At 44.2% G+C, this 20,427-nt stretch overlaps 1 protein-coding gene across 1 annotated transcript; it reads left to right on the top strand.

Annotated features, from left to right (window-relative positions):
- Positions 1-13,034: 13,034 nt before the first annotated feature.
- On the top strand, positions 13,035-20,220 carry TRIB1 (tribbles pseudokinase 1). The gene is made up of 3 exons (XM_054019046.1): positions 13,035-13,754; positions 15,239-15,531; positions 17,950-20,220. Exons 1-3 carry the CDS (start codon positions 13,437-13,439, stop codon positions 18,416-18,418), a joined length of 1,080 nt encoding a protein of 359 aa, XP_053875021.1. The 5' UTR covers positions 13,035-13,436; the 3' UTR covers positions 18,419-20,220.
- The last annotated feature ends 207 nt before the right edge of the window (positions 20,221-20,427 follow it).

Here is a 20,427-nt window from a genome sequence, read left to right as displayed (position 1 = left end):
GAAAAAATCTCTAGCAACTTTTGGTTCAGTTGCACTAATAATGCACTTCCTGGACCAAATTTTAACCGTGAGCTTAATCAGGCCTCTGCGGGTAAGTCTACCCAGCAATTAAATACCCGTGGCTAGCCTGTGTCAGCTGACTCGGGCTGTGGGGCTGTAAAATTGGTGTGTACATGTTTGGGCTTAAGTTGGAGCCTGAGCTCTGGGACGCTGCATGTGGGGGGGAGGGTCCCAGAGCCCACGCTTCAGCCCAAGCCCGAACATCTACACAGCAATTTTTGGCCCCACAGTCTGAGCTCCGAAAGCCTCTGTCAGCTGATCTGGGTCAGCCGCATCAGTATTGTGGGTCTTTTATTCCAGTGTAGGTGTACTCTGTCAGTATGTCCACACTGCGAAACACATCCTGAGGCAGCAAATCTCAGAGCCCAGGTCAACTGACTTGGGCTCACGTTACGGGGCTACAAGTAGCAATGCAGATGATCCCACTCGGGCTGGAGCCCAGGCTTTGAAACCCAGGGAGAGGGGAGGGTCTCAAAGGCTGGAAGGTTTACACTACTAGTTTTAGCCCCGTAGTGCAAGCCCTGTGAGCCCAAGTAGGTTGACCTGGGATCTGAGACTCACTGCTGTGGGTTTTTGCAGTGTTTTCAGCTGCAAAATTGTGGGACCAGTAATTTTGATCACTAAGATGTCAGGGTGCTTGAATGTGTCAGCAAATAAGGGATTTGGACATATAAGGGAGATAAATACAGGTGCAAAATTGTATGCAGCGTGATTTGTACCTGCAAAATGGAAGACAGTTACTAGACTGGACTAGCCCTATTGTGCTCTGCAGTCTGATCCAGTTTGCTATAGTGTGGTGTTCATATTAATATATTCTCAGATAGCTACATGTGGATATTCCTGAAGTTCATTATCCTTGCGTTCCTATGAGTGATGCTAGACTAGAGATTGCTCTCTTGGATATGTTTGTTTACCAGATTTTAAGAGTTAGGGCTTGATCCTGAGATCAAGTTGGAGGGTTTTAATTGGAGGTACAGGTGCTCAGCATATCTCTGAATCAGGCACTTTGCATATATGTACCCAGTCTCTAGTATTTAAAGTGCCTGGATAAGGCAGTGAAGATATGAGAAATACCAGGCAAACCTGAAGTGCAATATTATAAGGGAAAGGAAAGCAAGTAGGTCAGCACCCATATCACTTATGCAATAAGTGGAAAGTATTCTTTGAATGTTCACATTCCTGTCTCACAATAAATGATTTTTCCTTCCTTTCTTCCCTAGCCTGGGTTAGGCAATGTCTATGAAGTCATGAAACTTGAATAGCAAGTTCAGCCTATAAACTCTGAGATCCTTTTACTCTTTGAAGGAAAGAAATTTAACAGTTTGGCAGATGATACCTGCCTTACTTTAATAGCAATTACATATGATGTCTGAAGCAGTATTTGTATTTAAATTGAGGTTGGTTTCTTTTATAATCTGAGAGATCTTTTTTGAGAATGCCCAGGACTTGCCCTATAAAGCCATGACTTAAATAATTATGGAATCCTTTCAGATACATTAGAATATTTTTGATAATACTCAGAAATCACTGATATATTGCATATGATTTTCAATTGCCTACAGCAGATTAACTGCATTGATTGCAGTCCTTGAACAAACTCTATTCTCTGATCTGTTTGGGAGGAACAGCTCAGTGGTTTGAGCGTTGGCCTGCTAAACCCAGGGTTGTGAGTTCAATCCTTAAGGGAGCCATTTGTGGATTTAGTTGGGGATTGGCTCTGCTTTGAGCAGGGGGTTGGACTAGATGACCTTCTGAGGTCCCTTCCAACCCTGATAATATCTATGATAATCTTGATTCATTTCATTACATGCATGGAACAGCTATTAGCCTCAGTGTTCCACTGGTCAGCTGAGCAGGGCCAAGAGTAGACTTTTGCCCTTTTTGCGATAGAACGGGGATGGCTCTTTGTTGATAAGTTTTACTAGAAATGATTTACCAATTGATACTGAAATATTGAGGGTCAGATCCTCAGCTGCCATTGCTGTGCACTTGACACACTGGGTGGGGTGTGTGGAGTGCCTTTTGCACTGTCCCGATCTGGGGGTTTTATGCAGTGGGCTGGTACCCAACACAGGTGTTCTAACATACACCAGCTGCCAACAACTCCAAGGGCCTGTTACAACTATGTGAGGAAGGGAAAGCCCCAGTCATGCCCCCTCAGGCTGAGAGCCAAGGAAGCATAGGAGTCCCTACAGCAGCTCCTGTACCGTCTCAGAATCCCCCTACACAGGGAATATCCTCTGGGAAGCCAGGCCCACAAGGTTTAGAGTTGCTCGGCACTGGTGGAGCAATGGAAAGTGGCTGGAGCATGGGGTGGAATTGAGGCCTAGGAGTTCACAAGGAACCCAATGTTGTTTATTCTTGGTAGTGGGTGTTTATTGTTCATTTGCAAAAAGCTTTCTTGAGCATTGGTTTTGTCTATGCAGTGCTGAACAGGGGAGAAGAGACAACCTCCCTATTCAGAGTGGTCCATGTTATGCAGAAACCCAGCTCTGGAAGAAGAAAACTTCAAGGAAATAAAGCACAGAAATGAAGTATTGGCAATGAATAAACTGATCACTGTGATTCATGGAAGTGGACCCTTAAACACAGTTTGTTTCAACTCATCATGTGTTTTTGCTATAAACTATCATATGGAAGCATGCATACATTAAAGAATCAAAGAGTATATTTTATCTCACTGTTTGACGTCAAGTAATTTTGCAACAAGATTATAGGAAGAAGAATCAGGATTTAGCATGTTTCTGTAAAGAGATGCCCTAAAAAAAGTAAGAAAAGTCACCCATACCTAAATCTGGTTCAGGAAGGAAGCAGGAGGTATACAAATCAATGGCCTGTTCCTAAGAGATACTGAGACCACCTGTCACTCCCTCTAAAATTAAGGATCCTTTTGGGGTCAGGCCATAAGTGATTAAAGGTGTAGCTGGTTGAAAGAACAGGCAAAAGAATCCATGCAGCCCTACCCTAGAGCTTTCAACAGTGCCCTAGAGTGGGTGCCATTTGAAAAGTTCTCTCACTTGGAAAGGTTCTTCTGAATTAATAGAATTCCCTATTTCAAAGTTAGGGGATATCTGACATTTCCAGATTGGTATAATCAATGAAGTGTGCCCACAGTGTGATTAGGAAAGTAATTATGCCAGGATTTCTTGGAAGAACAAAACAGCACCATAAATTTATGCTGATAAGAACATGCATCTGACTCAAAGATATGTTCATCATTACCACTCCTGAGCTGTGAGCTCAACCAGCCTGGAAGAATGCTTGCTACTTGCTGTCTGGTCACCCTATTGCTGAGGAGATGTCAAACAGAGGTTCTGACTACCTGGAGTCACTAATATTCCATGTCACTTTGTTCAAGAGTAGAGGGTTTAAAACTTGGTATCATGGCCTAAGCTCTAACTTGAGAATTTAGTGACTCCCTGTCTAAATTCCACTCAAGCTTTAACTAGATGTTCATCACCTCTTTGATTAAACATCTGTGCATACTGATCTCGGATTGTATGTTGTGCTGTACTATGTTCTATACTGGGTAGCTGCATTTCAATAATAGGTAAAATGCAGTAATTTAGAGGGAAGTACCTTAGAGCTGAGGTCCTTCTGAATGAAAAGTGCTATGTAATTGTAAGTAACTTCCTACTTTCTTCTCTTTACAGTCAGTAGCTTTAAATAGAAGGCACCCCATTGCAAATACAGATTTAGTCTGCAAAGGAATCAAATACCATGTCTGTTGATATAAATTCTGTGATTGCAAGTAAGATGGCAAATGCTTGCATGGATAACAAGTTATTTTTCCGGCAATGAAATACTAATTGTAGTGGGAGGAAAGCTTTTTAATGGTATAATTAATGGAGTAAATATTGCCAAATTAATTCTCATAGGAAAATCACATGCCTAGATGGGAAATTCTGCTACCTGACTCTGAGTCGCTAATCAATAAATATCAGGTGAAAAGTAATTGATCATTAAGCAGCCAAAATACAATGCAGGTGCTTAACTTTATACAGTCTGAGTAGCCTCCATGATTTCAATGGGAGTACTCCTGGGATGAAATCTTGGCTGCACTGAATTTTGCCACTGACTTGAGTGGGGCCAGGATTTCACCCATAGTGTACAAACTTAAGCTTCTGCCTAAGTCTTCCCAGGATCAGGGCCTAAATAGGCAGTTTGTGTTAAGAGATTATGTTGATTTTATTCCAATCCATTAAACTAGGGTGACCAGATGTCCTGATTTTATAGGGACAGTCCCGATATTTGGGGCTTTGTCTTATATAGACGCCTATTACTCCCCACCCCGTGTCCCGATTTTTCACACTTGCTGTCTGGTCACCCTACATGAAACAGAGGTTGAAAACATGCGTGTGAACTGAATGGCACAGGGAGTTTATCAAAGGAACGGTCTGCTTGTAAATTCAATATGAATAATATCATCTTGACCAGAAGGGAAATGGAAAGACACTCTCTCACTGTTCTAACTTATGCAATCAACTTCTGGAGCAAAACGATGATGTGAGGTTTAAAATCTGAACCTCCAATGTGAGAATTTCAAAGAGACCTCAAATAACAGAAGAAGCTTTCATGCTCCCTAGATCGGAAAGGTGCAAAGTCAGAAGATGCTGTTCATGAGACTCCGCATTGTTGTGATTTGGTCCCCAAAGGGGACTGTTTATATTTCCTGCCAATGCCATCTCTAACAACATTTCCAGATAGGCTATAAATCAGTGGTTCTCACACTTTTGTATTGATGACCCCTTTCACACAGCAAGCCTCTGAGGGCGACCCCCGCCCCCTTATAAATTAAAATCAGGGATTTTAAATTTAAATTAATTTAAATGTAATGTGGGCATGGGGCTGACAGCTTGTGATCCCCAGGTAATAACCTCATGACCCCCTGAGGGGTTGCGACCCCCAGCTTGAGAACGCCTGCATAAATCAAGGCAGTACATAAGAATGTCATTACATTTAAGTTTGTTGATTTCACTTTGTTTTTCTGTTGTGTGTATTAAATCTTGTTCTAGGATAAAATCTGTTGTTAAATTCTAGTACAGGGGTGGCCAACCTGAGCCTGAGAAGGAGCCAGAATTTACCAATGTACATTGCCAAAGAACCACAGTGATACATCAGCAGCCCCCAATCACCTCCTCAACCCCCCACCCACGTCCAGCACCTTCCACCCACCAGCAGCCCCATCGATCAACGCCTCCCCCTCCCTCCTCGCACCTCCCAATCAGCTGTTTCCCGGCGTGCAGGAGGCTGGGGGGAAGGAGGGAGGAGCGAGGGCATGGCAGGCTCAGGGGAGGGAGCAGGAAGGGGTGGAGTAGGGGCAAGGCCTGTGGCAGAGCCAGGGGTTGAGCAGTGAGCAACCCCCGGCACATTGGAAAGTTGGCACCTGTCGTTCCAGCCCCGGAGTCGGTGCCTATACAAGGAGCCGCATATTAACTTCTGAAGAGCCGCATGTGGCTCCAGAGCCACCGGTTGGCCACCCCCGTTCTAGTATCTATAATTCTAGTATGTTTGTGATTTCCATGGCAGAAAACATGACTTATAGTGTCTTTTTCCTCTTTTGTAAGAAGTCATGGTTTTTATCACTGTGAATAAACCAACTCCTTGCATTGTTACAAATGTGGCTCTGTATATGACCAGCTTAGTAGCATATGGAGATTTTGCTATTACAGTACTAATTGAAATATCATTAATGGCTTGGGACAATTTCTGGTGTAAAATAAGATATTTGACTTTTCATATTTTGAATGGCCATTTAATATTAGCTAAAATAATTGTGTGCCATGGCTTTTTTAGCTGATCACTAAAATTATTACTTCATTTTTTGCCATGACAGTCACTTTAATTGTAAGTGACCTGTCTAATTTACATTTACTCTGTCCATCACATGAGACACATCATTGAATGAAACATGTCTGTCCCAAGCATTTGAGAAGGGAGACATGATTGGTCGTGCAATAGTCATTTTGTTGTCTTAAGCAATACTACTTAAAGATAAGGGGGCTGGAAATTGGATTTGCTGAGACAATTTCTGAGTTTAAGGAAACATGACTGATCCATAGTGATGAATGGGAGAGGGCAGACCAAGAGTAAGTGCTACAAAGGACTGCCCACAGAAGTTACTGTAAATAAATAAAATAGCAAATCAAGGTAAGAGAATTTTAGGGCTTGTCTTCACTACCCGCCCAGATCGGTGGGTAGAAATTGATCTCTCGGGGATCGATTTATCGCGTCTCATCGGGATGCGATAATCGATCCCCGAATCGACGCGCATACTCCACCAGCCCAGGTAGGAGTAATCGCCATCGACGGGGGAGCCGCGGTGGTCAATTTGCCGCCATCCTCACAGCGGGGTAAGTCGAATCAGATACGTCGAATTCAGCTACGCTATTCCAGTAGCTGAATTTGCGTATCTGAAATCAATCCCCCCATAGTGTAGACATAGCCCTAGACAGAGCACTACCCACCAGAGAAATCTCTCTCTGCTTTTTAACAGTGTGAATCTTAGCAGATCCAGGAAATGTAGCCAGAAAAGCCAAGCAAGAATAGTGAAGAATATCTATTTCAGTTAAAAATACATGTTGGTGTGTTCACGGGAGGAAAAGAGTGGAGCCTTTCACCCGTGCCCTGAACTTTCTGCATTCTACTAGATCTTTTGTAGCATTCAGAACGCATATGCCACGGTCAGCAGAAAGTACTAGTTGAGGTTTAGGGTGCTTCTTCTCCAAAGAGCTTCAGCATGAATGCCATAGCACATTACCACGGCTGCAAGTGAATAATCCTGTCCTCGCAGTCAGGATTCCAGTAGCAGAGGACACAGCAGGCAGCGTGCTTTCTTTTATCACCCAGGGGGGAGGGATAGCTCAGTGGTTTGAGCATTGGCCTACTAAACCCAGGGTTATGAGTTCAATCCTTGAGGGGGCCACTTAGGGATCTGGGGCAAAAATCAATATTTGGTCCTGCTAGTGAAGGCAGGGGGCTGGACTTGATGACCTTTTAAGGTCCCTTCCAGTTCTAGGAGATAGGATATCTCCATTTAGTCTTTACAGCCAGGTTTTGTCACGTCCTCAGACTGTGAGCTCCTTGGAGCTGGTACCTTAGGCAGTTTCCAAACACTTATCACACAGTGGGTGCTTCCACAAATAAATGATAAAATGATGTGCATTTACAAAGGGCATGCATGCCAAGTTAGGTGCACAAATGTGGGTATGTGCAAGGATGGTGCACCCTTTTGAGAATTTGGCTCATAATGTTTAATTCCTATGGTTTGTGAACAGTAAAAACTAGTCTACAAATTGAATATTTCTTCCTGGCATCAGTGCATTCAGTTTGTAAATTCTCTTTTGCACTGACGTATGTTTTACAGCATTACCCACCTGGATGCTCACAGGATTAAATAAATCCCCTGGGAATGTTCATAGATGCATTTGGAGTGAAATTCATCCCTGTGCAAGCACACGGGTCAGATGCATCCTTAGCCTAGTTGGGCGTTGCCAGGGGCCAATTTGGCAGACTAGAGCAGTCTCACTGACTACGCTCATTTTGTGCCGCTATGACACTGAAGTGGCGCAGAGGGGCACCAATGCCTACCCTGTCTACACCTGACCCATCCTGTCATGCCCCAATGCCAGGGCTTTCTGTAGGGCCTCGTGGGCCAAACTGGGCTTGTAGCTATTTTGTTGCTGCATTAGCCTGCACAAAGGGTCCATGACACAGGGGTAAATAGCCCAAAGGCCTGTGCACCTCCTAAGTCCTCAAATAGCTCTTAAGTGCCACCTAGGCAGAATGCTGGCCCGCTGAGCAAGAGTGAATTTCACCTTTGGTGTTTACTAAGCAGGTAAAAATCTATTTGCTGTAGTATTCTGAGCTGACTAAGGAGAATGTAGGGAGAGGAAGTAGAACTCTTGTTAATGTCTTCTGATTTTTAAAGCAAGGGAACATGACCTAATGATTAAAAACATGTCACATGATGTCTACAGATCAATCACAAAAGCTAAAGGAAAGGCCGTATTATGAAAAACCTGTTGGCCCCACATTCTGCAAATGCGTAACGCTCAAACGTTGCATGTAGTTCTTCATGCGTCTTTTATTTGAATTCCTCTTATGCTTAGTCATCTGATCAGACCCCCTCTGTCAGGCACGCATCCTACCATTCAAGTCCATTGCTAAGTAGGGCAAACTGTCACCCATTGCACACTCGCCTGCTATGGCTGAAAAACACGTTGCTAGGCAGGTTCAGTAAATAGCAAGGATTTGCATACATTTTTCAGGCATTTCTTGAATCAAAACAGCACAAATGTACAGAAATCATTTCCAGTTTTACAGTGCAACATGTGGAAGAAACATTGTGGGTCAAAATATAGACTCTGACAACTCTACGACACCCAACACGTATGACTCATACTGCTACTGATGGGTTTTTTTAAATGGGTTTATTAATGTCTGTCCTCTTACTGCTACTGTATGCTTGTTAATAATATTATAGTTTGAGTGCCCAAACCTATGCTAGGTAGATCACAGAAACAAGGAAAGATACATTCCCTGCCCTGAACACTTTACACATCTAAAACCCTGAGTCTGAAAAGACCCTTCCATATGCATTAACTTTTACACAGCATTGAGTAATCTCATTGACTATATGGGGTAGACGGAGTGCCAGACTGGGAGGCAGGGATTGGTTCTGTTTGCAGTTCTTCTGTGCTTCAGTTTCCTCTCACACCCTTTATCTGTCTATCTAGACTGTAGAGAGACAAGGTGGGTGAGGTAATATCTTTCATTGGACCAACTGCTGTTGAGGAGAGAGACACAGAGCTTACACAGAGCTCTTCTTCAGGTCTGGAAAGGTTCTTTCAGCGTCAAAGCTAAATGCAAGCTGGAACAGATTGTTTAGTATAAGTAGCTAACACCAATTCTAAGGGACCATTCAAGGTGACTATAAACTCTGGGATAGGGATTGTCTCTTACTGTGTGTTTGCATAGCGATCAGCACAATGGGGCCTCTTGGCACTACTGGAACACAAATCAACTATGATAATAATCACAGCGCATAAAGTCCGGCACATACATAAGTCTTTGCAGGATCAGGACCTAAGCCTCCAATCCTGCAAGCAAAACTGGGCTGTCTGCAGGACTCTGGTCTAACTTGAGATCTCATGCAGCAAGTATGGGTCACAAGAAGCTACAAATAGGTAGGGGAGAGGCAGGAGAAGAGATCTAATAATGAAATCAAATGGTTGCTCAATGAGGCACTTTTCCTTAAAAGGGATATTGAGCACAGTATTACTCTGTGCAGGCATAAAGGGGCCATATGGGTGGATCCCTTTGCAGGCTTGGGACTGAAGGCAAGTACACATCTTGTACACATGGCTGCATAGTTAGGGTTTTAATTAAAAGCTTTAATCCACTTTTTGTAGGTGATACAGTAATGTCTTTCACTGAGTAGTAAGTAGAATAAACGGTATATATAGAAAAGGAGCTATTGGTCTTGTGCAGAGTGTCCATACATATTACAACCCAGCCCAAAAAACTATTCTAAAACAACACTATTTCAGATGTAGAAAATAACCTCCTATTTGTTTAAGCTAAATCCTACAAGCCAAATGAAACTTGCGAAGTTCCCAGAATTACAAAAGACAAAGGTCAGATTTTCACTTAGGAATATTTCATCTACGAGAGAGAACATAAAATAGCATGTTTTGTGAGATGAAGAGAACTGCTTCAGAAACAATCTGCAGACCTTTAACAGAACCGTATTTCTGAAAAGAAAGAAAATGCAGCCCCTGGGAAATCCTTTTTTGACATATGCTTCTTATGTTCAAACACATTAATGGGCCTGCTATGCTATGAGTCATCCAGCACAAGAGTTACACATGTTTCTTTAAATACACTGAAAGTAGCTGAAGGCATATATGAAGCTGCAGAGTGGTTATCTATTAAGAATCGCAACAAATACCTGCATTCATTGAATTGCAGACTTTCCTGATGGAAAAGACCTCATCTAGTTTGTGTGCATCATTTTGTTAAAATAGATTAGCAGAGTAGAATCTGGACTGTTACACTAATTGAACATACAGTTTAGTAGACGAGAGGCCCATTGTGCTGCTATCCAAGTCTCAGTGCTGTATTACAGAGAATTTGTGTGTATGCAAATAGCACATTTTAGTTTCTCTTCCTCCTGAAGAATTCTGTCAAAACTAGAGCTGGCTGAATTATCTGTAGGGAACATTTGTTGGCTATGTTGCTCTTTTTTTCCATTTGCAAATAATCTGTGAGCTCCTCCTGCTTTCTGACAATCGATTTGTTATTAATTTGGAGCCACCATTTTCAGCCGCCAGGTGGTTTGCAAGCTGTTCAGTTTGACTCTGCAATTCACAGGGTATGATCGATCACCTAAGTCACAAGGTACTATTTCTTCTACCCGGCAGGATCATTGAAACTTTTTTAAATAGAAGCATGACAAATAGTGAATATTTTTGGTCCTATGCAAAGACACATGTTCACATGTAAATTCTGGTAAACATATGAAACACCCATTCTACAATAAGATCAAATGAATATTTGCAAACAGTGAATAACAAAGGCAGGGGACACTAATATACTTACAATGAATAGAGAGGGACATGTATTACACCATAGTATGTATAGCTGTGATCACAGATCCACACTGGCTGGGTTAGCCTTTTTTTACTATCCCACCTATGCACTAATTCACAGTGTTGTGCAGCTGGATTATCAAATGCAAAAAAAAATCAAAATCAAAATCCTTACCTCCGATATATTGAATGGGTGGAGAAAGCCATTAATGGGGAAAAAGAAAACAGAGGTAGCTGAGGGAGGCATGGGCTGCAGAAGGAAAAAGTGACAATTCTCTACTGCCTGCATGGGTCTCCATCCTTGGTGAAGCTTATCACGGGGCTATTTGTGTCTGTTGTGGAGAGGGTATTTGTGTGTGTCCTGTCCGTCTCTTGTGCATCCACTCTGAGCAGGAACTCAGCTGTGTCCATTGGTCCATTTTTAGGGAAATCTCTGTATATCTTTTATTTTGTTAAAGCAGTTTTAGGAGAGTTAGACTTTGGGGGGATGTCTTGCTGCTTTGTGGGCCCACTAGGCCTTTCTTTCCTTTAAGTTCTGTTCAGCCTCATCCACTTTGTTGCAGGACCCCGTCTTTCATTGTGCTTCAGGATAGCACAAACTAAATCCACCAGCATCAAGCTATGTCCCTCCTGTCATGTTATGTCTGCAGTAGACAAACCCACTCAGCACCTGTTCTGCCCCAGGGAGAAAGGCCCTGAGGGTCGGGCTTTCTCCAAATAAACATGATCTCAAGAAAGCTGTTTCAAACGCCACCTGTTGGAGGCAGAGATGCAGGTCTCATCTCCCAGTAGCAAGTGGCCAAGGACTGAGTAACAGCAAGGTCTCAGTTCTAGTCCACCAAGTCCAGCACTACCAGCCAAGTGAGTTGCATGTCTGCTGAAGTTTGGATATGTAAGAACAAAATGATGATTGACGGCCACTGCATAAGCCTTTGAAATTTCTGGAAGTTTCCCAGCTGCATAAACTGCTGGTAGAAAAAAATGTTAATGCCACTTTTAGGGACACGTTTTCAAAAAGAGTGGTCTCCATGCAACTTTTTAACACATGATCCAGTTTTGCCTCCATATCTAGCTATGGGTGCCACTAACTACCAGACTTGGACTCATAATCAGGTAGTATGGGGTACAAGTATTTAGACTTGCGCTTACACATTCATTGTGTGGGCACAATTTTTGTATGTAAAAATTGAACCTTTAAAAAATGGAAGATCAGGTCTCAGTTTGTATCAAAAGTTGTCTAATCGACTTGTTGCTGCATTCTGAACTTTGGCATGAAAAGTATCTGCTGCACGGAATGCCACAGTGATGTGAGAAAACAATACTGTAATCCCTATTTAATGCATTGCCATAGATATCACCACCACTTTAAGTGCCTAGCTGCCCGCATTGTAGGAATGTGACAAGAAAGCCATGTCCAACTACATGCCTTACTGCTAGATTATATCTGAACTGCATGCAAAGCTGCATTGCATACACTGTTGCTAGGTAACACAGCAGAATCCTATGCAATGCAGCTGTGTGCAATGCTGGAGCTTTACACATGCAACGTTAGTTTGTGCAGGGAAGGTGTCATGCAAGGGGTGATTCCAAGGTGTGGATGGTCTTATGCTAAGGGCAGTGTCCAATGATTTAGGAGATCTGGATTCAGTTCACAGTTCCATTGCCTACAGCCTTTCTGCATGTGTTTGGGCAAGTCACTTGACCTCTCGGTACATACCCCCATTAAAACGGGATTAATAACATTGTCCTGCCTCACCGGAGTTTTGTGAAGATAAATCCATTAATGTTTGAAACGCTCTCAGATAGGTGGGGGGCTTGGACACACAATTATATGCATTACTAGAGTGTGACAGATCAGAGCCTCTGGCAATGCCCAGCTGCGTGCACTGCTGGGGTCTGACAAGGAATTGCATTCACTGCTGGAGTGGGACACAACAGAGCTGCATGCACCCTGCACACACACTGCATGCACTGCTGGAAGGTAACACATAGCTGCATGCACACACACACCCCCGACTGCATGCACTGCTGGAGGGTGACACAGAGCTGTAAGCACACCTCCCCGCCCCCCCGCGCCTACATTGCTGGAGTTTGACACACCAGAGCTGCACTCCCCGTTGCATGCACGCTGTGTGATACACGAGAGCCGCTTTTGCCCATCCCAGTCTTCCCCAGTCATCCCTTGTGTTCTGAATGAGGTGGGAGCACCAATGAGAGCGGGCCTCGCTCCTCTGGCCCCTGCCCACTTCCCCTTGCGTCAAGGGAACTTTTAAGATCTCCAACTCCGGCCTTTGGCAGCGGCAGTGGAAAAAGCTCCAGGCTGCCGCTGCTGCGCGGCGCGCTGGGTGCTGGAGGCAGGCGCGGGGGGAGACCGGGCGAGGGGAGGGGGGGATGTGCCATCCTCGCCGTTGCACAACCCTGCCCTGTTGACAGATAACCTGCGCGTGAGTGTGCGGGGTGAGTCACGCCGGGAGGGCACAGCCCGGGCTGGCTGCGCTGCGCTCGCTGCACACACTCGCCGAGCCGGAGGCGAGAGGCACCGACCTGCCCGCAGCTCTGCCCCGCTCGACTCTGGGGGACGCGCCGCGGAGCCCTTCGCTGCAGCAGCAGCTCCCGCCGCCTGCCGCGGGGACCTGCCGCGGGAGCCCCCCTACCTTATATGTGCCCGGGGCGCGCCCCAGGCCGGGGACAGCCCGCTGGGAAGCCGCTCGCCTGGCCGCTCTCCGCCGTGTGCCGCCGCCCTCTGCCCGCCCGGCTGGGAGCGCCCCCCGCCTCTCCGTCTCCATGAGCCGCAAGACGCAGCCCCGCAGCCCGGGACTCCTGCTGCCGGCCGCCCGATGCCGGAGCGCCCCCTCCAAGCGGCTGCTGCTGCAGGACGGCTCCAGCGAGGACGCCCCAGCGGCCAAGTGCCCCCGGCTCTCCGAGTGCCCCAGCAGCCCCCAGGACTGTCTCAGCGCGCCGGCCTCGCCGGGCAGCGGCCCCACGCCGGGCAGCGCCCAGAGCCCCAGCCTCATTGCCGGCTACCTGCTGCTGCCCCTGGCCGACAGGGAGCATGTGTCCCGGGCGCTCAACATCCACACGGGCCAGGAGCTGCGCTGCAAGGTAAGCGCCAGGCGCCCGCTGCCCCGGGGGGCTCCGCCTGCTGGGGAAGGGGGTTTGGAGACCAGCTACTGTTCCCTCGCCCAGCCCGGACACTGCAGGCCTTGGGCTCCCCCATAGGTGCTGGAGCTCGGGGTGCGGGGTGCTGCTTGAAGGGGTTTGTATCAGATACAGGGTTTGCAGTTTGGTTCAGTGGCTCTCAGCGCCCCCACTAATCACAGTGTTCTGCCGCCACCGCCCTCCCCTTGATCTGTGCCAGCCGCGGAGCTCGGGGATGGGCAGCCCGGTGGGATGGGGAGGCGGTGGCAGCCAGGGACTGGCCCAGCCGAGCGCTTAGGTCTGGAAAAGCGGTGCCAGGCTGGGGTGCAGGGTGGAGTTCTGGTGAGTTTCGAGCCGGGCTTCGCCGATGAGAAAAGTTCGATCTGCTCTCTTAAGTGGAGCTGCCTACACTGCCTAGATCCGCACTTCGGCGATATCGGGCTCCCCACTCAGATCTCATTGGATTACAGGAACTGTCGCTATAGTTAGTAGACGTGGAGAGGACTGTGGCTTGTAAAGTGAGAAATAAAAAGATCAGAAGCAGACACAGATTCAGGCGAAACAAACAGTCTTCCAGGCAAATGCTGTAGATTAAAAGAGAGGGCCAAATGGAGCCCCATCAGCACTGCTCCCTCCCTCTGTCCCCTGACAATGACACACAGCAGAATTGTTCCTGACTAACCCTGCTTGCAGAGTTTTCCATGAGAGGTCAGCAGGGCTTTTAAAGAACACACTATGCTTGTCTGTTCTCTTGGACCTATTTCTGAATGGGCTAGTTGCTGACTCTTGAGTTTACTGCTGCCACCTGCTGCCTGGCTCTAATGATGATCAGGAGCGTTTTCTAATCCTTCCTTGGCAGATGGGCCTAAAGGCATCTTTGGGACAAGGGGGGAGGTTTTAATGACTGTAATATTGGGTAACAAAGGAAGAGGAGTGGGAATTGTAAGTTGTGTATCCAAGTTTCTCCATGGAGATATCAAATGAATAGAAATGATGACATTCCATGTGTATCACTGATTCCAGTCAGGCCTCGGATGTGAGTAACTTTTAAACAAGCTTAGCACATCATCAAGAGAACACTGTCAGATCCTTACAAAACATCTGCCTGCCTGCCATTCCCTGAATTAAACATCCGTGGGTTTAATCCTTTAGCCTATTGCAGTTTGCATACTAGGACTTTACAGTGTAACCATGATCTCCCTTGTGTGAAACCTCAAAGTAACTGAAAGGCAAAAACATCAGTTGTTCTTAAAGTTTTCTTCTCCTTCAGATTAACAATATCTGAATATTTTTGGAAGGTATCTCAGTAGCGGCTTTTAACATAGTTGATATTGAGGGCTGGCTCCCATCAAGTTGTGTCAGCATTGTCCATGGAAATTTGTTGTATGGTAGACCAGCTTTAGCACTCCTGGTAATGGAGATCCTTTTTTTAAATTTCGTCTTTACAGGTGTTCCCTCTCAAACACTACCAGGACAAAATTCGACTTTATGTTCAGCTGCCATCTCATAAAAATATCACTGGGGTAGTGGAAGTGATTCTGGGGGACACCAAGGCCTATGTCTTCCTTGAGAAGGACTTTGGGGACATGCACTCCTATGTGAGGAGCTGTAAAAGGCTGCGAGAAGAGGAGGCTGCCAAGCTGTTCAAGCAGATCGTCTCAGCTGTAGCTCACTGCCACCAATCGGCCATTGTGCTGGGTGACCTCAAGCTCAGGAAATTTGTCTTTTCTACTGAAGAAAGGTAAGCAATGCTCACTGAGTGGCCTTTGTGGAGGTGGCGGGGAGGAATAGCTTCTAGAGGAGAACTCTATCCAAGTGAATCAAAGTTCTGCAAAACCTTCTGAGCGGACTAGAGGAAAGGCAGCTTCTTTGTGGGGAAAACACTGTAGAGAAGTGAAATAGGGTTCTAAACCAGCTGTCCTCTGCAAATTGTCCTGTGCACCACTTGGTGTGCGGGGGAGAGCGGGGGGTGCATGTGCACGCCTAACATGTCATGACTCTGATTTGTAAATATTTATTTTTCCTTCGAGTTTGACTGTGTACAACTTACCTCGCATAGGTTCCTGTCTGATTCAGCAGCTGCTCAGATTAAACTGTTTGGTGTACAAACAGATAATGATTTGAGAACTTATTAGCTCCAGATGTCAAAATAAATTGCATTTGAACATCAGATTCAAAGTGAAATGAGAAAAAGGCACAGACAGTAAATGAAACAAGGCTGGGACATTATAAAACAAAGGGAAAACAACTTTGTCTTAAAAACAAAGGTATAAAAAATCTAGGCTGCAGTACTGTAATTGGATCTTTGCAGATGGACTCTTGTCCCTTTACAAAGCCCCACTGAAATCAGAGCAAGGATCTACCAGCACAGATCTCATAGCAGGATGAGGGCCTCAGTTTTCAATTTCTTTTGCAGAAGGGATCTGTAAAATCGCATTTCTGTCACTCTTGTTAGTATAGTTGGAGTCGATCTACTCCAAGTTACACTTACAGTGAAAGTAGAAGCTTTGATCTCTCCTCCTCTACAGAGGACTGGCTCCCTATTTTAAGACCTAAGTGCCACATAATATGGTGTACTTTGCATGTGGTAACCCCCTCCTTCCCCCCCCCCTCCACACACACACAAAGAAAGAAATGAAGGGTTTAAAATGGGGTAAATAATGTTGCATCTTGAAGGAGGTTTACATCTTATGTTGAGAACCCAAATGTTAAATGAGCTCCTTGTTGAACGTATGGCTTAAAGAGACACTGTCTAGTCAAATTTAGCCCAAAGTATAGGCTTTGTAAAAACTAGATTTATAAAATCTAGGTTGGTAGAACTATTTCTAATTTTTTTTTTAATTATTCAGACAGGAAAAAGATGTTTAAGCAAACATTTCTGTGCAGTGTCTGCTGCCCTGGCATTGCCACATGGCCCAATGCAAAACTGAAAGGAACTAGTTTTAATTCTAGTGAAAACTGCAGTGAGTAAACAACATTAACTATGAGAAGAACATTTTTAAAATTCTTTCACTAGTAATAACTAAGGTCCCAATAAAACATAAGAAAATTTACTTTTTAAAATAATTTGAACTTGACTAGTATCTGTTAAGTTTTAATTTATTAATGCACAAAGCAAGATAGCTGTTCCAACACTGCCTCTTTTGTTTTAAAGCAGGAAATATATATGTTAACCTACAAAATAGTAACACCCTTGAAGGAAACTGTTGCAGCTTTTCCCACCTATGATAAGATAAAACCCTTGCTGAAATGTTAGATTGCACACAGTCTTTCTAATTTGGAAATAAGCATTGCACAGGCTAATGTCATATGCGTCAAATTTGGTAACAAGAGGGTTAAGCAATGTAAGGAGACTCTCTTAGTCTAAGAAGCACAGGTGCAGTGTTTTAGTGCTACAGCAGCCAATCGGAGGCCAACAGCAGAGGCTGAGTCATATTTTCCGTTTACAGAACCAATGGGTATTTTACATTACGATAGGAAGTCACATTGAGGACACACTGCAGTTAATGCATTTACGCACCATTAAACTGTAAGGCAGAACAAAGCCATTCAAGAGCAAAGGAATGGCCGCTCAGCTAATGTAAAACCTTTCTACTTAACCTGTGCAGTTAGGAACTAGGATGAGCCTATACCTGCAGAACAGATGGCCATTGAAGCATGACATGTGATGTCATCTGGAAAAAAATATAAATGAGCAGGAGGATTAATCACCATTGTGTGTGCAAAAGGGATCTGGACTTTGAGATTTAAAAAAGCGTGCTGCTGTATGGTGCATTCTCATGGTTAAACTGGAAATAGTAATAACACTGTAGTAAATTAACCAAGCGCAGTTACAGTACAACCTAGGTAGAATGGCACTCAGTGGTATTCCTCGATTGTGGAATTTTAACAATAGAGAGGCTATGAATAACATTATTTCCCCCATAGTATGCGGTATTGTATGACATTGATACTCTAGCTGTACCTTTCTTGCACCTGGGTCAGGTCTAGCCTAGCACTCTGAGTTTCTCTGCTACATTTTCACAGCTAAGTTTTTCTCCCTTTGGCCACAGGACTGCGGTAGGGATTGTAACAGCAGACAGCCTTGTGTGTTAAATTATCTCTGTGCTCATTATTAAAACAGTTTTGTAACCCATACATCTGTTTCTCTCTTCCTCAGGACTCAGCTGAGACTAGAAAGCCTAGAAGACACTCACATCATCAAGGGGGAAGATGATGCTCTGTCAGATAAACATGGCTGCCCAGCATATGTCAGCCCTGAGATCTTAAACACGACAGGGACCTACTCTGGAAAATCAGCTGACGTTTGGAGTTTAGGAGTAATGCTGTATACCCTCCTAGTAGGACGCTATCCCTTCCATGACTCAGACCCTAGTACTCTGTTTTCTAAAATCCGCCGTGGACAGTTCTGTATTCCTGATCATGTCTCTCCCAAAGCCAGATGCCTCATTCGTAGCCTGCTGAGACGGGAACCCTCAGAAAGACTCACTGCTCCAGAGATCTTGCTTCATCCTTGGTTTGAAGCAGTTTTGGAACCTGGATATGTAGACCAGGATATAGGAACTTCTGATCAAATTGTTCCAGAGCATCATGGAGACAGTGATGATATAAGTTCCTTCTTCTGTTAGTCCTGAAATCTCCAAAAACCTCATACAGTTCTCACACATGGCATCTTTTTAGGGTTTCATTTTCCACATTATAAATGCACAGCATTCTAAAGTGTCATTATAATCAGAAAAGTGACTGTGTTTAAAAAACAAGTAAATAAACAAGGCAGGCAACTACTTACTCAGCGGATCCAGAGTCATAGCTGCTTACTTAGCTGGCAAGTGCTTATTAGCACGGCAGGGCCAGTACAGCTGTGGAAGAGCCAGCTGGAATCTATTCTGCCTCGTGCATCATCATCAACCACCCAACTGCCGGGTGATCTTTGATTGCAGAATCTTATTATTGGTGATGTAAGAGACAGACAAAAAGAAGCTAGGCCTCCCATTTTCCCCCATAGGTATTAAGTGGCATGTGTAGCCCTGATGGTGAAAATACTAAATGGGGGAAGACCAAATCTGACATGGAAATTAATGAGAGGAATCAGTAAGGAGCACCTTGTTGCCAGTTTTATAGAGTAATTTTCTGACTATAAGTGCACTTTAATGGTGGAGGGAGGTCTTGACCCACCAAGTCCAACAACCTGCTCACTTGTCAGGTAGATTCTGCTATTAGCAGGTATATTATATGAAGCTATTAAAGATCCATCCATAATTTAAATGTACACTGTTGTCTTCCTCTACTGCTTTTGGCAGATTAGTCCAGTAATCCTTTAAGGAGGAGAAGATATCTGGCCTCTCAGTTGGATTTCATATAATACCGTCTCCCTGAACATAAAATGCATTTTTAATTTATTTAAGCCTAACTGTGACAAAGAATATATAATTCTATGCCCTTGTAAGCTCAGGGTGCCAGCACATGTCCGTGTACCAAAACACAACATCATAGGTTGGAGCACCTTGTCTTGGAAAAGAGAGAGAAAGGTCTTGTACAGTATATGTGAACCCTTCTGTTTTCCTGTTGGCTCAGTTCTACAAAGCACTGTCTCTTAGGTTTAAAATCCTGTACAAAAACTTGGTTGGTCTTGAAACTTAAATTCTCCAGACATCTGTCTTGACTATTCAGGTGTATCATCTGCCTCTGGCTACATTTGTTTTTCTTAATTTTTTTTTTTGCATGATTATTCATAATATTTCAAATGTATGTGGATAATGAATACATCTAAATAATCATTACTTTCCTGGGTCAGGGATAAGTAAAGCCTAGTCCTGATTAAGATTTCTGCTTTGTTTCATGTGTGTGCCTGGTTGATGATGTACAGAAATATCAACTTGTATTAAAAGGTGGTTCACTATGATGACATATACACAGTTCCTAAAAGGAATTTGTTAAACGGGTAAATGACTATGCTGTACATTGACAGAATGGCACTATAATGATGCAGTTATTTTAAGGACTAACCCCTGGCAAGCTACAGTACCACCATGCATTGTGAGAATGCTATGTATACCTCATGTACTGTGTACTTTGTACATATATCTTACTGTTTTGAGGGGGGAGGGAGTTGCTGTTGTTTGTGTGTCCTAATAACCGAGGTGTCGAAGAGCAGTTTAATGTGAATTATTGTTGGCAATACTAACTTGACAGAATCATGAGCATTAGAGAAGGGTGAAGTAACTCTATTGCACTAAATCTCTCATGATTGCTTGACATTTGTATCTGTGATACAGTTTAAACCTAAAAAAAGTAAATCTGTATATATTGGTGGAAAAGCTGCCACAAAAGCTAAAAACACTATGTCCAACCTGTACATATGTATATATGTGGAAACCTAGATGATAAAGTCTGACTTGTAGAAAAGTTTTAATAAACCTGGTTTCATAAATGTTTGTTCTCAATTTTATGTTGTATATGTCTTGAGGTTAAGTTTATCTACTTATTTAGACTTATCATATTAATCTAAAGTATATTTTGGTCTTGAAGATACTTTGTTAACCTACAGTTGTGTGGCTGTTTGGTCACATGGGAGATAATGCTTTCCACTTAGTGCCAAATCCAGCAGTCATCACTCAAGCAAATTTCCCTAGTGTAA

This window comes from Malaclemys terrapin, chromosome 2 (genome assembly GCF_027887155.1).
Source record: "Malaclemys terrapin pileata isolate rMalTer1 chromosome 2, rMalTer1.hap1, whole genome shotgun sequence".
NCBI classification, from domain to species: Eukaryota; Metazoa; Chordata; order Testudines; family Emydidae; genus Malaclemys; species Malaclemys terrapin.
The sequence above is the reverse complement of the archived record's forward strand: the minus strand, read 5'-3'. Positions and strand labels throughout refer to the sequence as shown.

Coding starts and splice junctions, on each gene's coding strand:
- TRIB1 (XM_054019046.1), top strand. CDS start 13,437: ATGAGCCGCAAGACGCAGCCCCGCAGCCCGGGACTCCTGCTGCCGGCC. Junction 13,755..15,238: donor GCCAGGAGCTGCGCTGCAAG/GTAAGCGCCAGG, acceptor TCGTCTTTACAG/GTGTTCCCTCTCAAACACTA. Junction 15,532..17,949: donor GTCTTTTCTACTGAAGAAAG/GTAAGCAATGCT, acceptor TCTCTTCCTCAG/GACTCAGCTGAGACTAGAAA.